Raw genomic sequence first — 24,235 nt, forward strand, 5'->3', positions numbered from 1 at the left:
GTTCTTAGTTTGTTCAGTCTTAATTAAAGGAAGCATGAGATAATGAACATTTGACTAGGTCTGTGTGACCTTTATAGCCTAAAAGGCCACAGAGACTTTTATGTTAAAAAAAATTGTCTTGCTGACAAAATTTCCCCATAAAATCCTTGTTAGAAACTCCATTCTTTGTTCAGTGTTATTTTTTCTGAATCCTGAAACTATGCCTAAGCATAACAAAACCTAGGCTTTTACATTTTGAGGTTTCTTTTTTTTTTTTTTTTGGAGGGGGGAAGGCAGAACAATTGAGGTTAAGTGACTTGTTCAAGGTCACATAGCTAGTAAGTGCCAAGAGTCTGGGGTTACATTTGAACTCAAGGTCCTCCTGACTCCATGTCTGGTGCTGTATTCACTGTGCCACCTAGGTGCCCCAAACCTAGGCTCTTACCTCTATAACTTCTGATTGTGATAGACTTATTTGGCAGCAGTTACCTATCACACAAATTGGAGATATTTCTCCCATGACAGTAGACTTTTGGTTAGTTCCTTCCCTTGTCTGTGATTTTGAGGTAGTGAAGACATGACAAGTCTTAAAACTTCCTTAATCTCCTCCCTCCCTACCAAGATTCATTCATTCCCAATAAAATGCACGGTCCTTGAGATTGTTTCATTTTTTGTCTTTGTTATCTCTAGCACTTTACACACAATAATAACTAGCTTTTAAGCTAGTATTTATACGGTACCTTAAAGTTGAACAGTTTATACACTAACTCATTTGAGCTTCAGAAGCACCCTGTGAGGTGGGTGCTGTTATTATTGCCATTTTACAGATGAGAAAAGTAAGGCAGAGACTGAGTGATTTGCATACAGCTAGTAGGTCATACAGTTAGTTAAGTGTCTTAGGTAGGATTCAGATACAAGTATTCCTGATTCCAAGTCGGCACTCACTCTACCATTGTGCCTCTGAAGCTGCCTTCTTACATTTACTTGTTGATTGATAAGATCTTAAGTTCATATAGAAGTGGAAGGGACCTTTAAAAGTTATCTAATCCAATCTCATTTTACAAATAAGGAAACTGAGACCCAGATTTTGACCAAGGTTAAATGGAGCTGTTTCCATGATACCACAATGCAATGAGAGAATATAATTGACCAATATCAGTGGCTGTAATTGAGTGATGGGATGAATTTCAGGTATTGCTACCCTTAAAGTGACGTGTTGAACAAGTTACTGCATATCTCATACAAACTAAAATTTCCCTTGGTCTCTACTACCTGGATATGTAAAGGATATGTGATTTCATCAATGGAGGAAAGTCCTAAATGTAGGAAATCTGCTTTTGCAGATCAAAATCCCCAATGATGCATGTATCATTTACTTAGTAGAGAAATCCTAGGAATTGTCTTAGGAACATATAGATTAGTAATACACCCAGTCTCACTTAGCTAGCGTAAAGCCAAGGATTTGAACCCATCTTCCAAACTCTAAACCCAGAATTTTGTCCACTACTTTATATTGCTCCTAATAAAAGGAAAATACTCCACAATCACACAGCATCTGTGTGCTTGGGCAGCCAAGGAATCTGATCTAAAAACAGAGGAGCTGACAAAATTACTACTGCTTTGTGCTGTATTGATTTATGTTTTTCTGAGATAAGCCAAACTTTTTTCCCAGAGTCCTATTCACTGACTTCTCCTTTCATTACACTGCTTATGTGACTGAGTCTTTAGCATTTAGACTACTACATGCATGTGGCTGAGTCTTTAGCATTTAGGTTAAATGCAGGTAGCTAGCTAAAATATGGCAGACAACAATTTTTAAATGGTGTAATGGGAATGGGAATATGAAGATCTTCCCTACCTCTTAATAAGCCTAAGGGAATTTGAAGACCTCTGCTTTAAAGATATACCCTGCCTCCTAATAGACTGAATGTAATCACATGGATCCTGTGGTGGGAGGAGTCTGCTGAAGGGTGAAGAGCTCACAAGAAGCTGGGAGTGAGAGCAGCTAGAGTGGAGGGAGGAGAGGACGCATCCCAGGGAGATACTTAGACTTGTGAGTAGATGTTGGTTTGTGGGAAGGCTAAAGGATGCTGTGACTCTCTGTGCTATTGTGGCTTCTTAACATCTTTGCTGCTATGATGGAATCAGCTTACTGGTTTTGGGATTTGCTTTCCTGGTGTCTGAATAAATGTTTTGCTTCTGTCTTCTGTATGAAGAGTTTGCTATATTTTGTGATCGAGCCCTATGTTGGCATATTTATAGTGGCCTTAGGAGCTGTAAACAATGTTGGTGCTACAAGCAGAAGTTGTGCTTTGTACAGAAAACCACACACGAGTGGTGTAGGTGAGGAAAACTGCTGGCAGGGGGGCTGTAATGTTAATGGAATAGGAAGATCTTCCCTGTCCATTAATAGGTCTATGTGGCCACACGTCCCCTTTCCCCTTGGAACAGGAGCCGTGTTCCCAGGTCTAAACGTAGGTATTTCAATCACAGATGTGTTGCTGCTTTCACAGCTGTAATACAGTCTGAGCCACACAGAGCCCATCGGGGGAGGAACCTGCCTAAGGAGGAGCTTGCATAGGGGAGTCTTGCTTGCAGGAAGCCTTTCACACCTTTTGGCACTACACTAATTAGGCACTGAGTCAAAGGGTTGTGGTGTGTTCTGGCACTGAGCCTATTAGTTGAAAACTATATATACTGGGAAGCTGGTATTTTACTTGGGGGGGCTTGCTCATGAGAAAGACCTTTTGATTCCCTGGACGGGACTCTAAGCAGCCTTTTGTTAAGAGCCCCCCATTTACTCAGATGCTGGTGCTCTCCCAGCTCACGGGTATATGTAAATGATTATATTACTTTGTTTAGACAGTTGGAGCCCTGTCTGTTGGATTCTTTCTTGGATACTTACTTCTTTCCACTTAGCTGTACTTCCTTGTCTTCTAATTAAAGTAAAATCATTAATCTCTTTAAAGCTGTCTTTCTTTTAGAAAAGTAGATCAAAGAACCTATGCTAGCAGGCCATCCTGGGTATACTAGGCTGTTTGCTGCTATAGGGACACTCCCTATAATGTATGTTTAAAGCAGCTCACAAACGTTCTTTTGCTGCTAGATTTACCACCAGGAATGCAACTTGTTTTATGAGTAGACAAACAAAGTTAAAGACAAAAGCAGAAATAGGGGCTACAAAGCAGGGGAGAGTGATAGCAAAATGAAAAACACTTGTAAAGAGAAACAGAGCCTGTTTTTTTTTTTCTGTAAAAGGGGTATGTAGTTAGTTCACCTTGCTATATTTTTAAATTATTATGAAGAAAATGTCAAATTGGAATTTTTTATTTAAAAAAAATCTGAACTCTGTTTTGGAGTCAAAGATAATTCTTGTCTGTTTTGATAAAACACTTAAAACCTGTAAAAACAAAAATTTCCTTAACTAAACATTCTGTTTAACATTTTGGCAGCAACAGAAGACTCTAGGGCATCTGATTAAAAGCTACAGAATTTGATTTTTCTCCATCAAACCTCTTTTGCCCTAAAATTGTTTCCAACAGCAACTCACTTGAGAATTTTCCTTTAATGACTGTCCTGACATTTGGGTTTTTTTTTTTTTTTAAGTAATTGGGGTTAAGTAACTTGCTCAAGGTTACACGGTCAGTTATTTTGTGTGAGTGCCAAGTATCTGAGGGCAGAACCGATTGGGTCTCCTGACGCCGGGGCCGGCACTCTTAGTCACTGTGCCACCTGGCTGCCCCGCAACCTTGTTTTTTTAAGACATTGGCCACCACAATACCATGATAATCAAGTTTCATCTCCCTCAAAGTTGTTTCTGTTAAAATGTTTCTCTTTCTTCAAGAGCCAGCTCAAGGGCCCTTCTTCTTTGATGAAGTCTTCATTGATTTCTTCAATACAGCATGATTGCTTATTCCTTATATTTCTTATAGTACTTTGTCTAGCTTGTCCCACTTCTGCCTTTATCAGATTTTACATTGTGACAAATATTCATAAATGTATTTTATTCCCGTATTGGACTATAAACTCCCTGGGGACTAGGACAATGCTATTTTTCATTTTATTATCCCTCACATTTTGTACATATTAGGTACTTTGAAAAAAAAAGTATTGAATTTAATTGACAGTAAGAGAAAGGTCATTATGAGTATGTCACTTGGTGGTTTGGTAGATCCTAAACTAGATATTAAATAGCTATTGAACAGACACAAAGTTTAAGTAACTTGGCAGTACCCTAAAACAGTATGTTCATCCCTCAATGGTCCTAATATAATTTTTTCCAAAAATTAATTATTCACTGGAACTAATGCACTGCCTGATCTACCTGCTTTTACCATTTAATTAATAAAACAAAGGATGGATATATTGCACATCAAATGAATTCAGAAAAACACTCATTTATTATGAAAATGCCAGATTTACTATGGGAAATTAAGAATTCATAGGGAAGACATTTAATCTGGGTCACTGTTTTTTCCAGGATACATGCCATTTGTCCCAAAGCTCTAAAAACCCAACCTCACCCTTCTCCTTCAACTTCACCTTTATGGTTGTTGTTTGCATGGTTTAATGAAATGGGGTATGGATTAAATTCCATTACATCTGATAAAAATATCTTCAAACAGTTTCAAAATTGCAGTATTAGGGCTCATCTATTCAACTAATACTCAAATGGACAAAGACAAAGTTCCTGGACAAGCCCTTGGAATTCACCTTCACCCTACTCACTGACAACCAACCAATGACATACAAGCTTCCTGACTAACCTTTTTGTTTAGGACAGATCCTGGATCAAGTCTCTAGTTTTTATGGAATAGAAATGAATATTGCATATTTTTCTTTTTTTGGTTAAAGTGCTGAATTTACAAATGTCTGGTCTGAGAGTCTAGTTTTTGTCTTCACCAAGTTCTGTGAAATACTTCCCACTTAATAAATCACACAGGGACTTTGGACACAGACTTGGGGGGCATTTCTGCTGCTCTTTCAATTTTGTATAAACTTATTGCTCACAGTCCCAACTGTGTCAGCTCTAAGAGTAAGCCTAACAGTTCAGATAGTCGTCTACATGTGTATGTATGTGTGTATCTGTGTGCCCCTCAAGGAGTTTTTCCAGAGTGCTCTAACAAGATGCCCATATGCAAAGAACATGCCCCATGCAAGGAAGTCCCATGTTTAGCTACCACATACTATAAAAATACAAGTTGTTTACACTAAGAATACTAAGACACAGAAAAGTAAACCCTGCCCAAATGGGAGGATCAACTTACAAAATTTATGAGCAGCTGCTCCAAGTGTGAGTGAAAGGCTATTGCATACCATTAAGCAATTCTCTTCTAAATGCAAAGTCTGCAGACTTATTCTGAGATCAGGATTAGGGGGAAAACTGTATTTATCTGCATTAAGTTGAAATGTTTAAATTTTAAAATAGGTTAAGGTTAAGGTAGGGCCCAGGAGAAGCAGGGTTGGATGAATGGTTACATAGAAAGAAATATTCACTTATATGGAGGTATTAGTATCATTTAATACGACTCATCGATGGATACACAAAATATATCTAACCAAGAGCTCCCTTTTCAAAAAATATAATCCCTTTACAAGAGACAAGAAGTAACTATTGGAGAGGGGTACACTAAAAATATATGTGGGGGTACATACATATAGATCTTCATGTGTATATATATATATATATGTATATACACACACATATGCAATAAATCTCTGTCGTCACAAACCTTTCAGATGTAAGTCAAACAACTTTCTTATAAAGTTCTGATTAAATTAGTGCATGGCCTTCATGATTTAAAACATCTCTGTCAAGCATCTCATGGCATTTAAGTGGAAAAGTTCTCTAAGGAAGAGGAAAAAAACCCTCACATTTTCCAAAATATCATTAGAGTTTTCAATACTCTAGCAAAATTTTCCTCAATTCAAGTCACTTGTATGTTTTACTGTGACAATGAGCTTAGAACAATTTTTTATAGTTTGAAGAGTTACTATTACAATAAGCAGGCTATAATATCAAAGGTTATATTTATGTGGTATTTACAAATAGCAGAAATATCACCATTCCTAGTTATGAGCCATTTTTCTTCATCACCCTACTTATTCCAAGCATCATTTTCTCCCCTTCTTGGCTCAAGAGATGCAAATGTCCTAATAAACTAATTTCAAGGACATGATCTGGGCAGCAGCATTAGCTTAAAGGAAAGCATGTCTAACTAATGTGGGTATATACTGCAATATCATAGGGATGCTACATTTATCATCTGGTGACTGCCATCCACTTATCTTTGAAACTATGAAGGAAAACTATCAGTACCCAGCAAAAAACTCCCCCAAGACATCTCATCAAATGTAGGTAAATAGGAAAATAAGGAACAATCCACCATATGGCCAATTTGATTTATAGGTTTTTGTAATGCCCAGTGGTCCCACATCTTTGGAAAGCACTTCTTCAGTGGCAAGCAAAGTGCTGATGATGCATGTGGCTTTTATCACAGTGATCCATTAGGTAAGCGGCTGTCTGCTGAACACCACACTTGCTCTTCCAAATGTGCTTCTGCCCTCTTAGTTTTCTGTCCACTTTTAAGGCTCTGCCTAGATGTGAAAAGAAAGCAAACACAGATAACCATGATGTCATATTCTATTGAAAAGCAAAACAGTCCTTTTCCATCTCCAACCCACCATTTTTTCTCTGTGATATTGGCAGCAACTTTTCATGGCAAGAGAAGTTGTCTTGGATGAAAAGATGACAGAATTAATCAATAAGAATTTATTAAGTGCTTACTGTGTGTCAGGCAATATGCTTACGGAGACAAAAATGAAACAGTCTGCCCTCAAGGAGCTTATGTTTTATAAACTAATTAATGAGATAAAACCTGAGGTTTGTAACCAAAAGGAAAAGAAAACAAAGCTGAAGTGTAATTCGATTCAATTCAAGAAACTATAATTTATTGAAACTCAGAAAGAGAAAATTAACCTGTCTCCAAATGGCCTAATCCCAGTTCATGTTTCCTATTAATGGGTAAATGATTATAGTACAGAGAGGACCAACCTTAGATCAGGAATAATGAAATATACCAGCTGTGTGACCCTAGGCAAATGGCTTAACTTCTCAGTGACTCAGGCAACTAGGGCTCCAAGTTATAGATGAGTTGTTGATCTGTATCAGAAGAGGAAGTTTCTAAACCACAGAGGTCTCCACGTTAAAAGAATGAAATCACAAGTCCAGACCCAAAGAAAAAAAGTGCCAAGAACTAACTAGGAATACAAAGCCAAAAACAATTCAATCCTCTCCCTCAAAGAGCTTATATATCCTATTAGGAACAACAGGCAAATGTTTGCCCCCATAAAATGTGCCATCCCGATGTTCCATGATGTAATTCCTTTCCAGAGATTTTTCTTCATGGGTGTTGATGAATCTCTAGGGCCTCAGACTGTAACAGGACCTCCTATAGTATCTTACTTTATGAACCATCTATTAATCTGCATGTTCTGATTAATGGTACCCAAAGCTGAAGCAGGGTTTTAATGAGGGGGCAAGTTTTGGAGAAGGAAGTGTTTTGCTTTTAGAACTTTTTCCTTATTTAAGTCTGGATGTCAAAGCCTACTGTCCTTAAATAAACAGAATTCAGGTTTTTATTTTTTTTCCTTTTCATTTGTCTTTCATTGGAAGTGTGAAAGTTTCTCTTCTATTCAGGGACCTGGAAAGTGAAAATTAGTACTTTTTGTGGCTTTCACACCTACTGACACAGACAGCTATGAAGGATGGGAGACATTTTTAGAACCACCTGGCAGGTATCCTAGCTTAATGGAATAAATACATTTCAGTACTGCTGTAAAATGAATTCCCATTAAATCTCTTTTCTATTTGGCTTTCATAGAGAATCAGAAAGTAATGTTCTCCTGGAAAAATTTTGTTAGCTAACTATAATAACTAAAAGGCAAAGTCATTGCCTCAAAGAAAAAAAAAGCTAAAGAAAAAAACATGTTTTCTATAATTTATCAATAATACTAAAAATATTAACAACTACACTGTACTAAATGGAAAAAAAATACAAAATAAAAATAAAGTTTAGTAGCAAAAACTGGCAGACTGGATGTGTTTTACTGTATACTACCCACTCATTGTTCCCACTATTATCCAACTTCAAATCACTTACTAATTCTAATTTTATATCCAAGTGAAATTGTGTAATTTTTTTTGGCTTTGTACATTTCTCATCATTTGAACTTATTGTCTCTTACCACATATCTAGAAACACCTATATAGTTTATTATAAATCACAGCCGCAATTCTTCAAGATGTCTTCTCCTAACCCAGTGACCTCCCCACCCCCATTTCTCATTAATGGGTATTTTCTGCAACCTGGACAACGGCTTTCCAGAGTTTCATCTGATCAAATCACAGAACACTTCTCAAAGTGAGCCCCCAAACAAAGCCTCACATCAGGCTTATATAGCCTTCTCCTGGCTCAGAGAATCTAACAACCTTTTGGACCCACTGGCCAATCAAAAAGTATCTACTGAAAAACAAGCCTCCCACCCCAGGCTCCAGGTGTACTTTAGCCTAGGGGCAGGGAAGATCTTCAAAATTTACATTCCCATTACAGTCTGTCAGATTTATTTGGTGCTATTGGCTGATAGCCTCATTATTCAATTCAACAATTTATTTCAGGCCTACATGGGCACAGGCAGTATGAAGTTAGAATGTTTTGTGCCTCTGATCTATTCCAAAGGCAAGAGCTTAAGACAATGCTTCTAGCTCCTGGTAAGGTGCCATCATTGTTGGGAACTAGTAGTTGATTTGGGGCAGCCAGAAACAAAGAATTAAGCCAAACTCTCCAGCTGGCAGTAGCAACAGGAACAAGGGGTGGTTAAGTTTGGGGAGATACTCTTCTGCAAAGTGAATTTTTGTCCGAATTTATGAAAGCTTAAACTTATAGGCGAGTTTCTATTATGGGAAGGAAGTCTGTATTTGGAGGTACAAATAACTATACCTTTCAGAGAAGTTCTACTGTCAGCATGGTACATGAAGATCACTGGGGAAAAGCTGTTACTCTTACCACTCACCAAGCCATTTGGAGAGATGCAAGGTCAGGCTTAGGTCCCCATGGTCAAAATGGTCCAAAAAGGATCATAGCATTCAGGTTAGAAGGGACTTCCGAGGCTATTTAGACAACTTCCTCGTTTTACAGTTGAGGATATTAAGGCCTAGAGAGGTTAAATGACTTTGTATCATAGGACCATTGAGTGAGAGGTAGAAGGGACCTCTAAGGTCATCTCTTTCATTTTACAGATGAGGGAATTTAGGCCCTCAGAATGTAAGCACCCAAGGTCACACAGGCAGTAAACATAAAGTGGGGATCTGAACCCAGGTCTTCTGAATCCAGAGCCAGTGTTCTTTCTAGAGCAAAACCTGACAGGATAGCTCCTAGGTTTACAGGAATAGCAGCTCCCTTTTACAGAGTGCTTTAAGGTTAGTTAACAAAGCATTTTCTGAACAGTATATTTACTCAGCTTTATGGATGAAGAAACTGAGGCTCAGAAAGGTTCAGGGACATACAGTATGCCCATGGTCACACAGTCAGTAAGTTGTCAAGGAAAATGTGTGAATCCAGGTTTCTTCTGACTCCAAATTGGTGCCCTTTCCCCTACTCCCCACTGCCTCCCACTAAACAGTGGAAGCAACACGAATATTGTACACTGCCCTCCTACTTCAAAGAGAGGCACATGAAGATGGGAAAAAATATTTGTCACAATTCCCTTAGGCAGTGTGGTGAAACCTATGGGTTACTTCTCTGAATAAAATAAATTACAGAGAATTGAAAAGAAAACCAATTATATTCAAATACAGTTATCAAAGAATTTTTTTAAAAATTCATTTTTGATCCCTGGTCAACAATTGATGCAGGGGGATGAAAGAAAGAAAGAAACAAGTATTTATTAAGCTCCTACTATGTGCTATGCACTATGCTAAGAGCTTTACAAATATTATCTCACTGGATCTTCACAACAATCCTAGAAAGAATCTCCATTTTACAGTCAAGGAAACTGAAGCAGAGGTTAAATGACCTGCCTAGGGTCACACAGCTAGTTAGTGTCTGAGGCCAGATTTTAACTCAAATAATTCTAACTTCAGGCTCAGTGCTCTATCCATTGTACTACCTAGCCACCTTTGCTAAGGGGCAGAAAGAGCAACTGGGGTTAATCTTCTGTATTTTTTGCAGTTTCAAACATGGATACTCAAATAGATCTCAGATTGCAAAGTGACCTGGAGATTATATTTGTATGTGCATACACACACGTATATATAGGAATAGGTATACACAAACTTATATTCAGAACACACAAGTTAATTAGATTGAAATGTATTAGCAAAAGCACTTTCTTCTCCACCATATCCACTCATTGATCTTCAGTAGCTTCCTCCCTTTCAGGACAAAATAACAACCCATCAGCTCAGCATCTAAAGCTATTGACAATCTGGCTCCATCCTCCCTTTATGAACATGTAATTTCAGTCCATGCACCAGACAAACTGGCCTCGCTGCTCTTTCCAAAGGCACCATCTCATCTCTCCCCTGTGTGCCTTTGTTGAGGCCGTCTCCCAACACTGCCTCTTCTCAGCATCATTAGTGCCCTTCACCATTCAACTTAGTTGTCACTTAGTCACCTTCTAATGGCATCCATCCTCTCTCGACACCCCTGATAGTTACTGCTCTCTGTCACCTCAGATTATCTTTTTATTTATATGTGTACACAGTATTCCCCCTAATACAAAGGTCTCCAAACTCTTTTGGATCATGTACCTCAAGAAAAAATTCTGAGTATGCACCACTAATATATGTACATTTGTTTATATATTATATACATGTACTACTGTACTAACATGTACATTATAAAATGTAAACAAATAGAAATTTTAAAAGAATGTGATAAATATAAACAATATTTTAGAATTTTAAAAATTTGTTGCATAAGGACTGGACATGGTGACTTTATTTGTGTGAGAAACTTCCAGATAAGGAAACTTCCTCTATCAATGGAGTCTGGCAACTTCTTTGTAACTTAAAAGCCTTAGATTCTAAAGAACAAATTTGATTTTTATTTTTGTTTCGTTTTTCCTGATTTTGGGGGGTGGGGCAAGGTTGAGGGGCGTAGAGAACTGTTTTATTTTTAACTGGAGAAAATTTTATTTAAAAATGTTTATATTTTTAGAGACTTGCCTAGAGTACTGAGAGGTTAAGAGACTTGTCCAGGGTCACAGAGTCTGTATATATCAGGGCAGGACTTGAATGGTGATTTTCCCAGCTCCCAGGTCAACGCTATCCACTATGCCATGCTGCCACTCTGCCTTGAACATAGTAGGTGGTTAATTTTACTAAATTGGACTGTTGAATTGAAGTTCTGATCTTCTTTTCTTAATGGTTTGTTTTGGATCCTACACAAAATGTTAACAGGAACCAAAATGGCATGATTCTAAAACTTCATAAATAAATATATTTGAGGTTTGTAACTTCCAGAAAGCTAGATTTCTCTCCATATATGAAAAGAGAAATCAGTGTCACTTTTAATTTGTATATCCTGCTGCTTCATCTTAATTACTTTGCAATGGGCTTGATTAATGAGTCATACTAAAGTTTCCAAAGAAGCCAATTCTGTCAATTTTGTTGATTCATGGGATCCTTTTGATCCCATCTCCACTCACTGTATATTAGAGTTTAATACACTTATTTTAAAATACTATAATAATAATTTATCCTATTGTCTCTTTTTGTCAAAACTGCCTAGAAATTACTACTATGAAATGACTTCCAAAATGTAGACAAAAGTCAAAATTAAAAATGAAAATCATTTAAAAACATAAAAATGAACAATTATATAGGAGGAAAAGATGATTTTTTTTGAAGAGAAGATACATATTCGTCATGTAAGAATAAAGTATGATATAGTATTTATTAATCCCCAGGGCCATGAATAGTTCACTCAGAATATAATAAATGACCCAGGTCATGTGCCAGATTATTGAAAAATGTCATAAAATAGGATGGCTGACATTCCAGAAGAATCAGATATTCATACTTCTTTTTCCTTTACCTGCCCAGACAAACTTCTATTGATCCAAAATAGTGTTCAATATTATGATCGTAAATCGACACAATAATATAAATTCCCAATTTCTTCTAATTTGATAGACAATTTTTGACAGAAATATATGAATTTTAAAAATTAGCCCTTGTATTCTCTAAGGAATTACACATTCCTTTTATCTTTGGGGAAAATGAGAATCAAGAATAATTAAGTTCTTGTGTCCTTTGATGGAACTTAATGAGAAATGAGGGTCATCAGGTCCATTTATCTTTGTGTCCTGTACTCAGTCATAGAATTTGTGACAAAAAAGAAAACTACAAATTCTCAGAAGAGCAATTTCTGGAGGGTTCAGAATAAGGACAGGTAGCATTCAATGGCTTAATATTCTGAAGGGAATTCAGCTTAAGAAAGATGAAAAATTCTCAATAACTAAATTTTATATTATTATAACTTAACCAATGACAAATAAGAATTTCAAGAACCTTGGGAAGACTTGTATGAACTGATGCAGAATAAAATAAGCAGAACCAGAGGAACAGTTTATGTGGTGCTTACAATAACATAAAGGAAAATGACCCTTGGTCTTCTAAGAATTGTGTTAGCAGCACCTTAACTATTGAGGACAATATGTGTGTGTGTGTGTGTGTATATATATATATATATATATATATATATATATATATATATATATTTTAGCTATGTTCAGGGCAAGAAAAAAGTCAAAGAAAGTATTATACCACTGCTAAAGGAGGATAGGAGGGTGAAAATGGATGACTCTGAGTAGGCTAAACTATTCAAATCTTATTTTGCTTCTATCTTTTTTTCTTCCAAGGAGAATGATCTAGCGACTGGGAAGGAAAGAATAAAATTGGTAAGCAAAAAAAAAAGGAAATCCAAAATAAATGAGTATGCTGTTTGACAGCACCAAACTGTGTTCAATAAGTTCAAATCATCAGGTCTGGATAAAGTACATCCTATATTACTGAGTTGCTAAGAATGGTTTCTGAAACTAAAGAATGGGAAAGATGCCATAGGTCTAGAGAAGGGCAAATATTTTTTTTTAAAAGGAGAGGGTAAACAGGGGACATATAGCAAACTATAAACCAGTAAGCTTAATCTTTATTCCCTGAAAAATTCTATAATACATTATTAAGGGGATGGTTTGTGAGCACTTAGAAAGAGAAGTCGTGATCACTAAAAGGAACATGATTTCATCAAGAACGTGTTATGCCAATCTAACTTCATCTCCCTTTTTGACAAAGTAGGTAAAAGAATACCAGTAGATCAGAGATCAAAAACATCAGTAGACCAGAGGAATTCAGGAGACAGAGTTTCCCAAGATTTTATCAAAGCATTTAATAAAGTCTCAGATACAAACTTAGTGGACAATATGGAACAATATGGACTAATAATTGGATAGTTAGTAAAAAAGGGGAGGGGACTCCTTTTTGAGGCTGACTGAAAAATCTACTTCTCTTTTTCCAGACTCTTGTCAGATTCTGCCCCTGTCTTGACTTTGAGAAAACAAGATGACTCAAAAGATGGAAGAGACAGCTAACATATAAAATTTTTTAAAAGTTTGGTCCAAAAAGTTCTGGACAGGTCAGAACAATGAAGCTAATGATCTAATAAGATATTTAATAGGAACAAATGAAAAATTTGAATTTAGGTTCAAAATACTAACTTTACAAGCACAGAAGAGGGGAGATGTTGCTAGAAAACAGATCCTGTGAAAAAGATGTGGGAGTCAAAGTAGAACACAAGCTCATTATTAATCAACAATGTGGCATAGTAGTAAAAAAAAAAAAATCTAACATTTTTCTAGGCAGCATTAAGACAGCCTTTTAGCATTCTGCGTAAGGGAGGTCCCTGGTCAGGTTTATCACTTTGGGGCACTACATTTTTAAAAAGATATAAACATAATAGAATACATTAAAAAAAAGAGTGACCAAGACAGTGAAATGGCTTGACTTCATGCCATACAAGGACAGAAGGAACTGGGAATATTCAAATTGAAAAAAGACAACAAGTTGGTGAGGGAAGGTATGGGAGGGAATGTGTTAGCTGTCTTAAGTATCAAAAAGATTGAAATGTAACAGAGGGATTATTAGACATTCTATTTGGCTCCCACAATTGATTCTCTCTCTTTTTCATCTTTAATCTTTCCTTATCTACTAGTTCCTTCCCTTATGCCTACAAATAAGCCCTGATATCCCTACCATTTAAAAAAATAAAATAAAACTCTCACTTGCCTTAACATCAGCTCAAATTACTATCTTATTTTATTTCTTCTCCCTTTCAATGCCAAAAGTCCCATAAAAAGTTTTCTTCTCTTGTTATCTCTACTTCCTCTCCTTTCATCCACTTCTCAACCCTTTATAGTATGGCTTCCAACCACATCACTCAACAGGAATTGGTCTCTCCAAGATTATCTTTAAATTGCCAAGTCAGATGGCCTTTTCTCAACTTTCAACCTATTTGATCTTTTTGATGCTTTTGATGCTATTAACCATCCTTTTCTGGAAACTCTCCCATCTGGGTTTTTCTGACAATGTTCTCTCAGTTTTTGTCCTATACAACATCAACTGCTGAGTCTCCTTTGAGGATCTTCATCTGTACCATATTCCCAAATGTGAGCATACTCCAAGGCTCAGTCTCAAAATACTCTCTTTCAATGACCTCATTATAGTTCCTATGGGTTTAATAATCACCTCAAATGGCAGATAATTCCCAGATCTCTGTCTAACCCTGCTTTCTCCTGAGCTCCAGTCCTGTACCATGAACTATCTCTTAAGACATTTCAAAGTCTCAAACTCAACATGTATAAAACAGAACTCATCTTTCCTCCTCAATCTCTTCTGAACTTCCTTATTCCTGCTGAGACACAACCATCTTTTAGTAACCCAGTTGTATGTTCTTGGAGACATCTTTGACTCTTCACTCTTCCTCACCCCACTAAGTTGCCAGATCTTATTGATTCTACCTCCACATTTTTTGTATCCTTTCTATTCACATAGCCATCACCTTAGTTCAGGCCTACATCATCTCTTACTAGAATTACTTCTGTTGCCTTTTTTTTTTTTTTTGCTTTTTGGAGGGGTGAAGGTAGGGCAATTGGGGTTAAGTGAATTGCCCAAGGTCACATTAGTTTTTTGTAAGTGTCTGAGGCCAGATTTGAACTCAGGTCCTCCTGATTTCAGGGCCGGTGGTCTATTCACCACACCACCTAGCCTCCCCGTTCTGTTGGCTTTTAATTGGCGTCCTAGACTCAAATCTCTCCCCTTATCTAATCTATACTGCATATAGTTACCAAAGTGATTTTCCTTAATGCACAGGTTTGATCATGTTACTCTCCTGCTCAATGAACTCCAATGGATCCCATTACCTTTAGAATCCAATACAAACTCATCTGCTTGGCATTTAAAGTTCAATCTATCTTGAACCTAACTCTTGAGTCTTTCTTAATACATTATTCCCCTTCAAGTACTTTTTTGTCATCCAAATTAGCCCACTTGCTATTCTCTCTTATTAATAAGAATGTCTTCAACCATAGACTGAATGATCACTTGATGATGTGGTAGAAGAAATGTTTTGGTCAAATACCAGGTGCATTAGATAATGGCTAAAGTACCTTCCGGTTTTTATGATTCCACCACACACATTTTTAGTTCTCTGCAGATAAATTTACATTCTTAAGATCCTTTTCTGAGAAATTTTATATAGATACTAGAATTTTAACAAGCATGCAATTGTTCTATATTAAGAACACTTTAGAACACTTCCAAGAGTCTTTAAAATGTGTATGTGTGGGCTTTGTTTTTGTTTAACACATGTGCAGGGAAAACACCCACAACCATCTGGAGGCTCCAATGATGAAAAACAAAACACCATTTTACACCAGAAGTATACTGATGAGGCCTATTTTTAACTTGTGTTCTTTGTTTTTGTTTTTTGAGTCTGGGTCTCCTAACCTCACCCAGGCTAGAAGGACACTGGTTATTAATGGGCCCAGCCTCATTGCTGATTGGCACAGAAGCTTTAATTTGCTGTTATTCTGATCTTGGCTAGTTCATCCCTCTTTAGCCAGCCTGATGAAACTTTGCTTTCCAGGGACTCACCATATTATAAGTAGGTTTAGTGCAGACATCTGTCTTTAGCCCTACCGCAGCCCAGAACTCCCAAACTAAAGTCATCCATTAGCTTAAGTCTCCTCAGAAGTAGCAACTACAGGCATGTATCACTATGCTCAGCCAACTTACTGTTGATTGAGCCCTTCCTTTCTCTCACAAGGTTTGTAGAAATCACTGAAATCCTGTGGAATTTTAGAATAACCTATTCCTCCCAAAACATAAACATTCTAAATACTTCGCATTTATTTCCATTCATTGGATAAAACTGGAAACCTTGAAATCAAGGCTCAAAATGAAAACATATTCAGATTTATCCATATGCATCTTCTCTCTCATCATTTTACTTCTTACTATGATATAAGGAATAAGCAATGAAAATAAGAGGTGATATCTAAAACTGCTTAGGTTTTTTATTTGTTAGTGGTTCTAGTCATAGTTTCTAGAGGGTGGAAGGTCGACACAACAGATGGAAAAATGTAAAATACAAATGAGTGGTTTTTCCTTCCAGTGTTCTAGGAGACTGTCTGGAAGGAGAACAGTCTAAAAACTGAGTAACTTCTCTCATTACCCTAGATTCCTGCTACCATGAATAATGAAGAACTATTGGTATCTAACATCAAAAACAACAACAAAAACAAAAAAACTCCAACAATTTAAAGTTTATCTCATTACATATTACTTTTAAGGATAGATAAAACCAAACCAAGACTTCCGTAAGCAAGAAATAGTTTCTTCTCCAAATATTTGTTGGTTTAATGTAATATTCCCAGAATCTGTTGACATTAAGTCAAGGGATCATTGGATGTGGAGCTAGAAGAGACAATTAAAGGTAATCTATACCAACCACTCCATTTTAAAATAAGAAAATTAAGATGTAAAAACTTATCCAAAGTCATGTAAATAATGATGACAATGACCAACATTTATATTGTATTGTACTGTATTACACATCTAACCTCATTTGAACCTCACTACAATTCTCTAAGGCAGATACTACAGGAATTAGCATTCCCATTTTACAGATTAGGAAACCAAAGGTCAGAGAAGTCAAATGACTTATCCATGGTGATATAACTAATAAATGCCAAAGGTAGGATTTGAATCCAGATCTTCTTACTTCCACATCCAACACTCTATCTACCACATCATTCTGACCCTCTTACACATAGTAATAGAGCCAGCACAATAGAACCATGATTCAAGCCCAGGTTCTTTGGTTCTGGATCCAGTGCTCTCAAACTAATACTAGAATATAAATCTCTTTTACTAAAATTAATGAAATCACTCTTTCCTAATTGGGACTCATGTCTGCCAAATTCCAAATATTAAAAAGTTTAATTTGCAAGTGGTCCCAAGTATATAGAAAGGTTGCTGTCAATTATTTCTGGATTGAGACAACAAAAAAGAGAACCAGGTCTAGGGCTTCCATATTCTGCACAAAGACTACAAAAGAAGACAATGTTAACATCAAGTGACTTCACTATCACACTAAATGGATAAGGATGGACAACATCATATCAGTACTGAGCATACCCTGTCATAAGTCATTCCCCTGTTCTCTTGTTGGGCATTGTTCAGACACAACTAGGCACTAAAAAAAAATCAAATTTTATTCAATTTCCAATTTAACAAGCATTTAGGCACCAAGCACTGGAGATACAAGAGGAAGTAAGAGAGTCCTCATCCTCAAAGAGCTTGTAGGCTGATACAGGTGTCTACTTCCTGATCCTGATAAATGAAGAGGAATTCAGGTCATAAAAGTTAAGAAGAGCTTTTGGTTTGAATGGTTAAGGACATAGTTTGTTGTTGTTGCTATTGAGACCAGTTTCCACGATCTTGCCTGGGCTTGTGCAGCAGCCATTCATGGACTGACCCCACTGCTGATTAGTCCAAAAGCTTTTACCTACTGTTTTCCACCTGGTTCAGCTACCCTCCCTCCACTCCTGAAGGTTCATCATATTGGACATCTAATCAATTTTAGCCCTGATGAAGCTCAGAACTTCTGAAACTTTCTAAGAGAACTAACCAGAATGGAATGGGCGGCCCTCTAGAGAGAGAATTCCTATCACTGAAGGTCTTCCACTAGATGATCACTTGTCAGAAATGATTTTGACAGTAATGCCTTTTGGGTAGGGTTTATGCTAGATCATTCCTGAGGGCCCATCCATAGCTACAACTCCATGATGCATTTTGAATGCATTTCTTATCAGCTAATCAGTGGACACAACAGAAACTGAAACATAGGACAGCATCAGTGAGTACACACCCATAACCTGGATTTTAGAAGAATAAATTCCAAAAAGGGATTAAGAAGATATTTACCTTTGATGGCAATCTTGCTTTCAGGCCTAAAAATGAAAAGACTGTGTTGCTTTCCTTTGATTCAAAAAAGCTGTCATAATCCTAAAAAGGGGGGGGGAGAGAACAGAAACAAAATCAAACAGTATCTTTGATGCCTTAGACACATGATCTCTTAATGTCTATATAACAAAAACAAAATATATCTGTATCTACTTTTAGAGAAAGCCACAAATATTTGCTGCTTTTATTCTATCTCCCTTTTAAATCCTCCCTTCTCATGGCAATGTAAAATCTAGAGTCACATAAATAAAATTGAAAAAATTGCCACAATCATTCATTTATTTCCCTGTAGATACCAATTAAGATTCATTTGTATCCAATTTTTCCATCTATAACGACAGAAGGACACAATCAAATCTCTTTTGGTATAAGGTTGATAAGAAATTTAAAATGTCACAATTTGGCAAACTGGGAAAACAAGAATGAATAATTTTCTAAGAAAAGGGTTCTTAAACCTTTCTTTGTGGTATGGACACCTTGTCTAATGAAGTCTACTGACAACTCATAATGTTTTTAAATGCATAAAATAATAAGATTACAAAGGAAATCAATTATACTGAAATAAAATTATTAATTTTTTAAAAGTTCATGGACCCCAAATTCAGAATTACCCCTTACCTCTTCTAAGTGCTAAGGCCTTGCAGATTTTCCTGGAATGGTACATGTACTTTCTTCTGATATGCCACCCCAGATACAACAGGGCCTCAGATGGTGCCCTGGGTGACTTAATTCATTCAAGCTTCTGAACAGTGCCCCTGAGGCCCATACTGTCATGACTGGTGAGTGCACAGAGCACAAACTCCCATGGTTCACTAGATACAGAATGGCACAGTCCTGCTTCACATTCCACCTTGCACATTGTCTTGACATGTCACCCTGATGCCCACTTACCAACGATTTCTCTGAGAACTGTAATTATAACAATACTGCCATCTATATTAGAAAAAGTAAGTTGATCAACTCCTCGTATGGTTCACTCACAGTTCCTGCAATTCCTCAAATCAAAACACCCTTCCCTGGGAACCATTCCCCTAATTTGTGTTGTTTCCCCCTATTAGCATGTTTGCTCCTTGAGGGATTGCAGAAATTATTTTTGCTTTTGTATTGGTATCCCTCGTACTTGGCACACTAGTAAAGTCTTTTTCATTCATTTAATTTCATTCATTTTCTACTCTTTGAGAATCAATCTAAAAATGGGATTTGGAATCTCCCAGTATGAGATTTGATTTCCTCCACTGGCAAAGTAGAAATTATATACATATATTACCTACCTCACAAGACTGTTAATGTGGAAAGCATTTTGTAATATTAAAATTCTATAAAAATGTGAGTCATTTATTAAACAGGAAAGCTATAGTTTTCAAAAGGTAACCATTGTGTGAGGAACCATTCTCTCTTGCTGGATTCAGAGGATCACAAAATCTTTAATCCCATATTGGAAGAAGACTTGGAGATCATCTAGTAAAACTTTTTCATTTTACAGATTCAGAAAACTGAGGTTAAAAGAGAAGAAGTAATTAACACAAGGTCACATGGGTAGGAAGTAGCAGAGCTGGAGTGTGACTTCATTCAAGTCCTATCATTCTAAGTACAGAATGCCTTCAGGTATACTACATTACCTCCCATTTACAGGAAGAGCCATCAAAGAACTCAGAATAAATGAGTCAACATATGAAAAGCATTTCTGCAAACCTTAAAGCAATATCACCTGCTACTGACTTGCCCTCTAGGGTTATCCTTCCATCTACTCTGTATGGATCTTGTTTGTACCTATTTATATACATGTTGTCTCCTCCATTAGAATATAAGCTTCTTATTTCTAAAATATATAGAGAACTGAGTCAAATTTACAAGAATAAAAGTCATTCCCCAGTTGATGAATGGTCAAAGGATATGAACAGGCAGTTTTCAGAGGAAAAAATTAAAGCTATCTATAGTTGTATGAAAAAATGTTCTAAACCACTGTTGCTTAGAGGGATGCAAATCAAAACAACTCTGAGGTACCACATCACACCTATTAGATTGGCTAATATGGCAAAACAGGAAAATGATCCAATGTTGGAGAAGATTTGGGAAAGTTGGAACATTGATTCATTGTTGGTGAAGCTGTGAGCTGGTCCAACCATTCTGGAAAGCAATTTGGAACTATGTCCAAAGGGCTATAAAAACTGTGCATACCCTTTGACCCAGCAATACCACTTCTAGGGCTTTTCCCAAAGAGATTATAAAAAATGTGAAAAGGACTCACATATACAAAAATATTTATAGCAACTCTTTTTGTGGTGGCCAAGAAGTGGAAATCAAGGGGATGCTCATTAATTGAGGAATGGTTAAACAAGCTGTAGATATGAATGTAATGGAACACTATTGTGCTATAAGAAATGATGACTAGGCAGACTTCAGAGGAACCTGGTAAGACTTATATGAACTGATGCTGAGTGAGGGGAGCAGAACCAAGAGAACACTGTACACAGTAACAGTCACAGTGTGCGTGAGGACTGATTTTGATAGACTTAGCCCTTCTCAGCAATGTAAGGACCTAAAACAATTCCAAAGGACACATGATGGAAAATGCCAGTCATATCCAGAGAAAGAACTATGGAGTTGGAATGCAGAACGAAGCTATTTTCTTTTTTGTTTTGTTTTATTTTGTTTTTTTCTTCCTTCTCATGGTTTTTCCCAGTCATTGTTTAATAGGAATGTATGTATAGAGCCCATATCATATTGCAAGCCATCTTGGTAAGTGGAGAGAGAGGGTGAGAAAATTGAAAACTTATGGAAGTGAATGTTGAAAACTAAAAGTAAATAATTTAATTTTAAAACAAAAGAATGTAAGCTTCTTGAGGGAAGGGACTGCTTTATTTTTGTCTTTGTATCACCAGCACCTAACACAATGCCTGACACACAGTAGGATCTTTTTTAATGCTTTTTTGGAGGGCAATTGGGGTTAAGCAACTTGCCCAAGATTACACGGCTAGTTTTTTGTGTGTGTGTGTGTGGGTGTTAAGTGTCTGAAGCCGAAACTGAATTCGGGTCCTCCTGACTCCTGGGCCCGAGCTTTACTCACTGCACCACCTAGCCACCCCCACACAGTAGGATCTTAATAAAGGCTTGTTGACTGACTGGTTCATCATCATCATTTACTGTCATTATCATCAGTTCATATATTTAAAAAAAATTCCTAACCTGTGTTTAAACTATTCAGCTTTAAATTTTTTGGTTTATGTGTTGACACAAAGCAGCTTGTTCTTTTTTTTTCTAAAATATCTAGAGGGCTTCTAGAATATAGCATAGCTTTTCTGTGTGCAATTTACAGGAAAACATGGGACAATATTTACACAAGATGAGAAGGCATGAAGGAGCAGTGATCTGCAACAGTGATAAACCAAAGCGTCAAAATGAAATGTCCTACAGAATCAGGCAAAGCTTCTCCAAGGATATTCTTACCATTCTGACTCATGAAAAGAACATAAAAGAGGGACATTTCTTCAGGAACTGCCCAAGTTCCACAGAGAACTTAAAAGTTCTCTTGCTTACTGTCACATCATACAGATTAGAGGGTGATTTAGACTATAGTCATGATGTTGTAAATTCTGAAATGCCTAGTATAACATTCTTTGTTACTACTTCAATGTGTATCTTTGGTGCCTCATCTGCCTAAAGCATATCTCTATTTCCATACTTTAGGGGCCCGTGATTTTATTAGTCGAAGCATGTCCTCCATGGCTACACATCAGTCTCTTTAAGCCTTCATGGGCATTCATTGTGGGTTGCTGTGACTGAAAAATTTACTGTGTGACTGAAGAGCAACTAGGACAAAGGTACAGAGAGATGGAAGATGAAGTGCCACTAATGAAGGAGAGAGAGAAGGTCAGATCTGCCGGATCACAGCATGTGTGACAGAGAGTAATGCCCAATGAAGCTGGAAGAAGAGGCTAGGATTATAACCATGACTACACTTATTTGTTCTAGAATCACTTACTAACTCTTTACTGCAATAGAGGGTACTGTCTCTTACAAGCTCACATATAGATGAAAAAGACTCTAAGAATAAAGGAGAGCAGACACAGGAAAGACAATCATACGCAAAGTTAGAAAAGAATTTCTTCCTGCTTGTTTAGCTCGCTCTTATGTATGCTCTTCTCAGAGACTTCAGATCTGAATTCCTTGCTCTACGGAACTCCCAGTGAGAGACTCCTTCCACCAATGAAGCCTTCTCTGCAATTTACAATCTCAAAGAGTTGCCTCAAGTACTGAGAGCTTAAGTCACTTGCCCAGGGTCACAAAGGCAGTATGTATTAGAGGCAGGGCTGGAACCCAGATCTTCTTGGATACAAGGATGGTTATTCATATGCTATGTCATACTGTCTCTCATGAGCAAGAAAGAGTAAAAGTAAACAACTGTTAACATCAACGGCTATCTGGAACAGAAAACAAGGCTTCTTTGCATATGCATTTTTTTTTAGAGCAGAAAAAAAATCCTGCTTTTATTTGAGATTTCTCAGACAATAAACATTTATTTTATTGTTGCTACTGTTATTGGCACCAATTGATACTAGTGTGATTTGAATGCCAGGGACCTTGATTAAAACACATTTCCTAGCCCATGGCTCCAGAACTACAGACTGAACCCTGTCCAGAAGTTGTAAAAGAAAAGCAACAAATATTTTTGGTAGAGCCTTATTTCTTGGAACTTCCTAGTGCATTTGATTCCTAAATGTTTGAACTGTGTGACAGCAGTGACTCTGCTGTGTGAGCCAGCTTATCTCCCAGCTGCAGCTAGTCTGAAGCCAGCTGTTTTGAGGCCATAATCATGACTATCTCTGTTCTTTCTAAACCACAGCACCTGTACTATAGGGATAAGTTAATAAAGTGTTACACCCATGTAGATTTGCAGCCCTCAGACAGTACAAAAATACTGAATTCAAATGACTTGCATTATAAAAAAAGATTATCATTTAAGCAAATTGTTGCAGGAATCCATGATTAATGCAGTGTGAATACTAGTAAAATCTCAAGACAGAAAGTAGTATTGTAAAACCATTTCTAAGCCAGGTGTGGTGGCACTCGATTATATTCCTTGTGACTAGGGGAGGCTGAAGCTGGTGGATGGCTTGAGTTCTGGACTTCTGAGGTATAGGAGGGCTAAAATCAATTGAGGGGCCACATTAAATCTGGCACCAGCATGATGAACCTCGAAGGCCAAGAGGCTAGCAGGCTGTCTAAGGAAGAATGAACTAACCAAATAGAAAAGCTGAGTAGGTTAAAGCTTCTGTGCAAATCCAGTGGTCAGGCTGGGCTTGTGGGTGGTGGCTATACTTACAGCCTGAATGAAATAAGGAGACCCAGTCTCAAAATTCATTTCTATGTAACAAAGCTATTGCCATGTGCCCCAACCCTGACTTCATTGTGTCTTTCCCCAGTAGCTAAAAAATGAATTCCAATCTCCTTTCCCTGGCATTCAAGGTCCTCCATGATTAGGACTCAATTTACCCTTTCATCTTTACCTCCTACTAACCTTCTCTGTACACATCTGTACACAGTCAAACAAAGTTCCTTGATGACCCCTGAACATTCCCTGGTATTCCAAGCTTTCATGCCCTGAGCCTCTGCTTATCCTGTTCTCCTACCTGGAATGTTAATCCCTGACAGTTCCACCTGTCCAACTCACCT

General features: G+C 37.2%; 1 protein-coding gene across 3 annotated transcripts in view; it reads right to left on the reverse strand.

Annotated features, from left to right (window-relative positions):
- Positions 1 to 4,356: 4,356 nt before the first annotated feature.
- Positions 4,357 to 24,235, reverse strand: part of SH3BGRL2 (SH3 domain binding glutamate rich protein like 2) — a 96,783-nt gene continuing 76,904 nt past the window's right edge. For all 3 annotated transcript variants that reach the window (XM_069066967.1, XM_069066966.1, XM_069066968.1), the window contains exons 3-4: positions 18,524 to 18,604; positions 4,357 to 6,576 (exon numbers count right to left, since the gene is read on the reverse strand). In XM_069066967.1, the coding sequence (XP_068923068.1) occupies positions 6,565 to 6,576; positions 18,524 to 18,604 (93 nt within the window). In that variant the 3' untranslated portion in view covers positions 4,357 to 6,564. The remainder of the gene's footprint in view (positions 6,577 to 18,523; positions 18,605 to 24,235) is intronic.

Source organism: Petaurus breviceps, unplaced genomic scaffold (genome assembly GCF_028583685.1).
Source record: "Petaurus breviceps papuanus isolate PSGF00001 unplaced genomic scaffold, PetGlider_PUasm1.0 90734, whole genome shotgun sequence".
In the NCBI taxonomy this organism is placed as follows: Eukaryota; Metazoa; Chordata; class Mammalia; order Diprotodontia; family Petauridae; genus Petaurus; species Petaurus breviceps.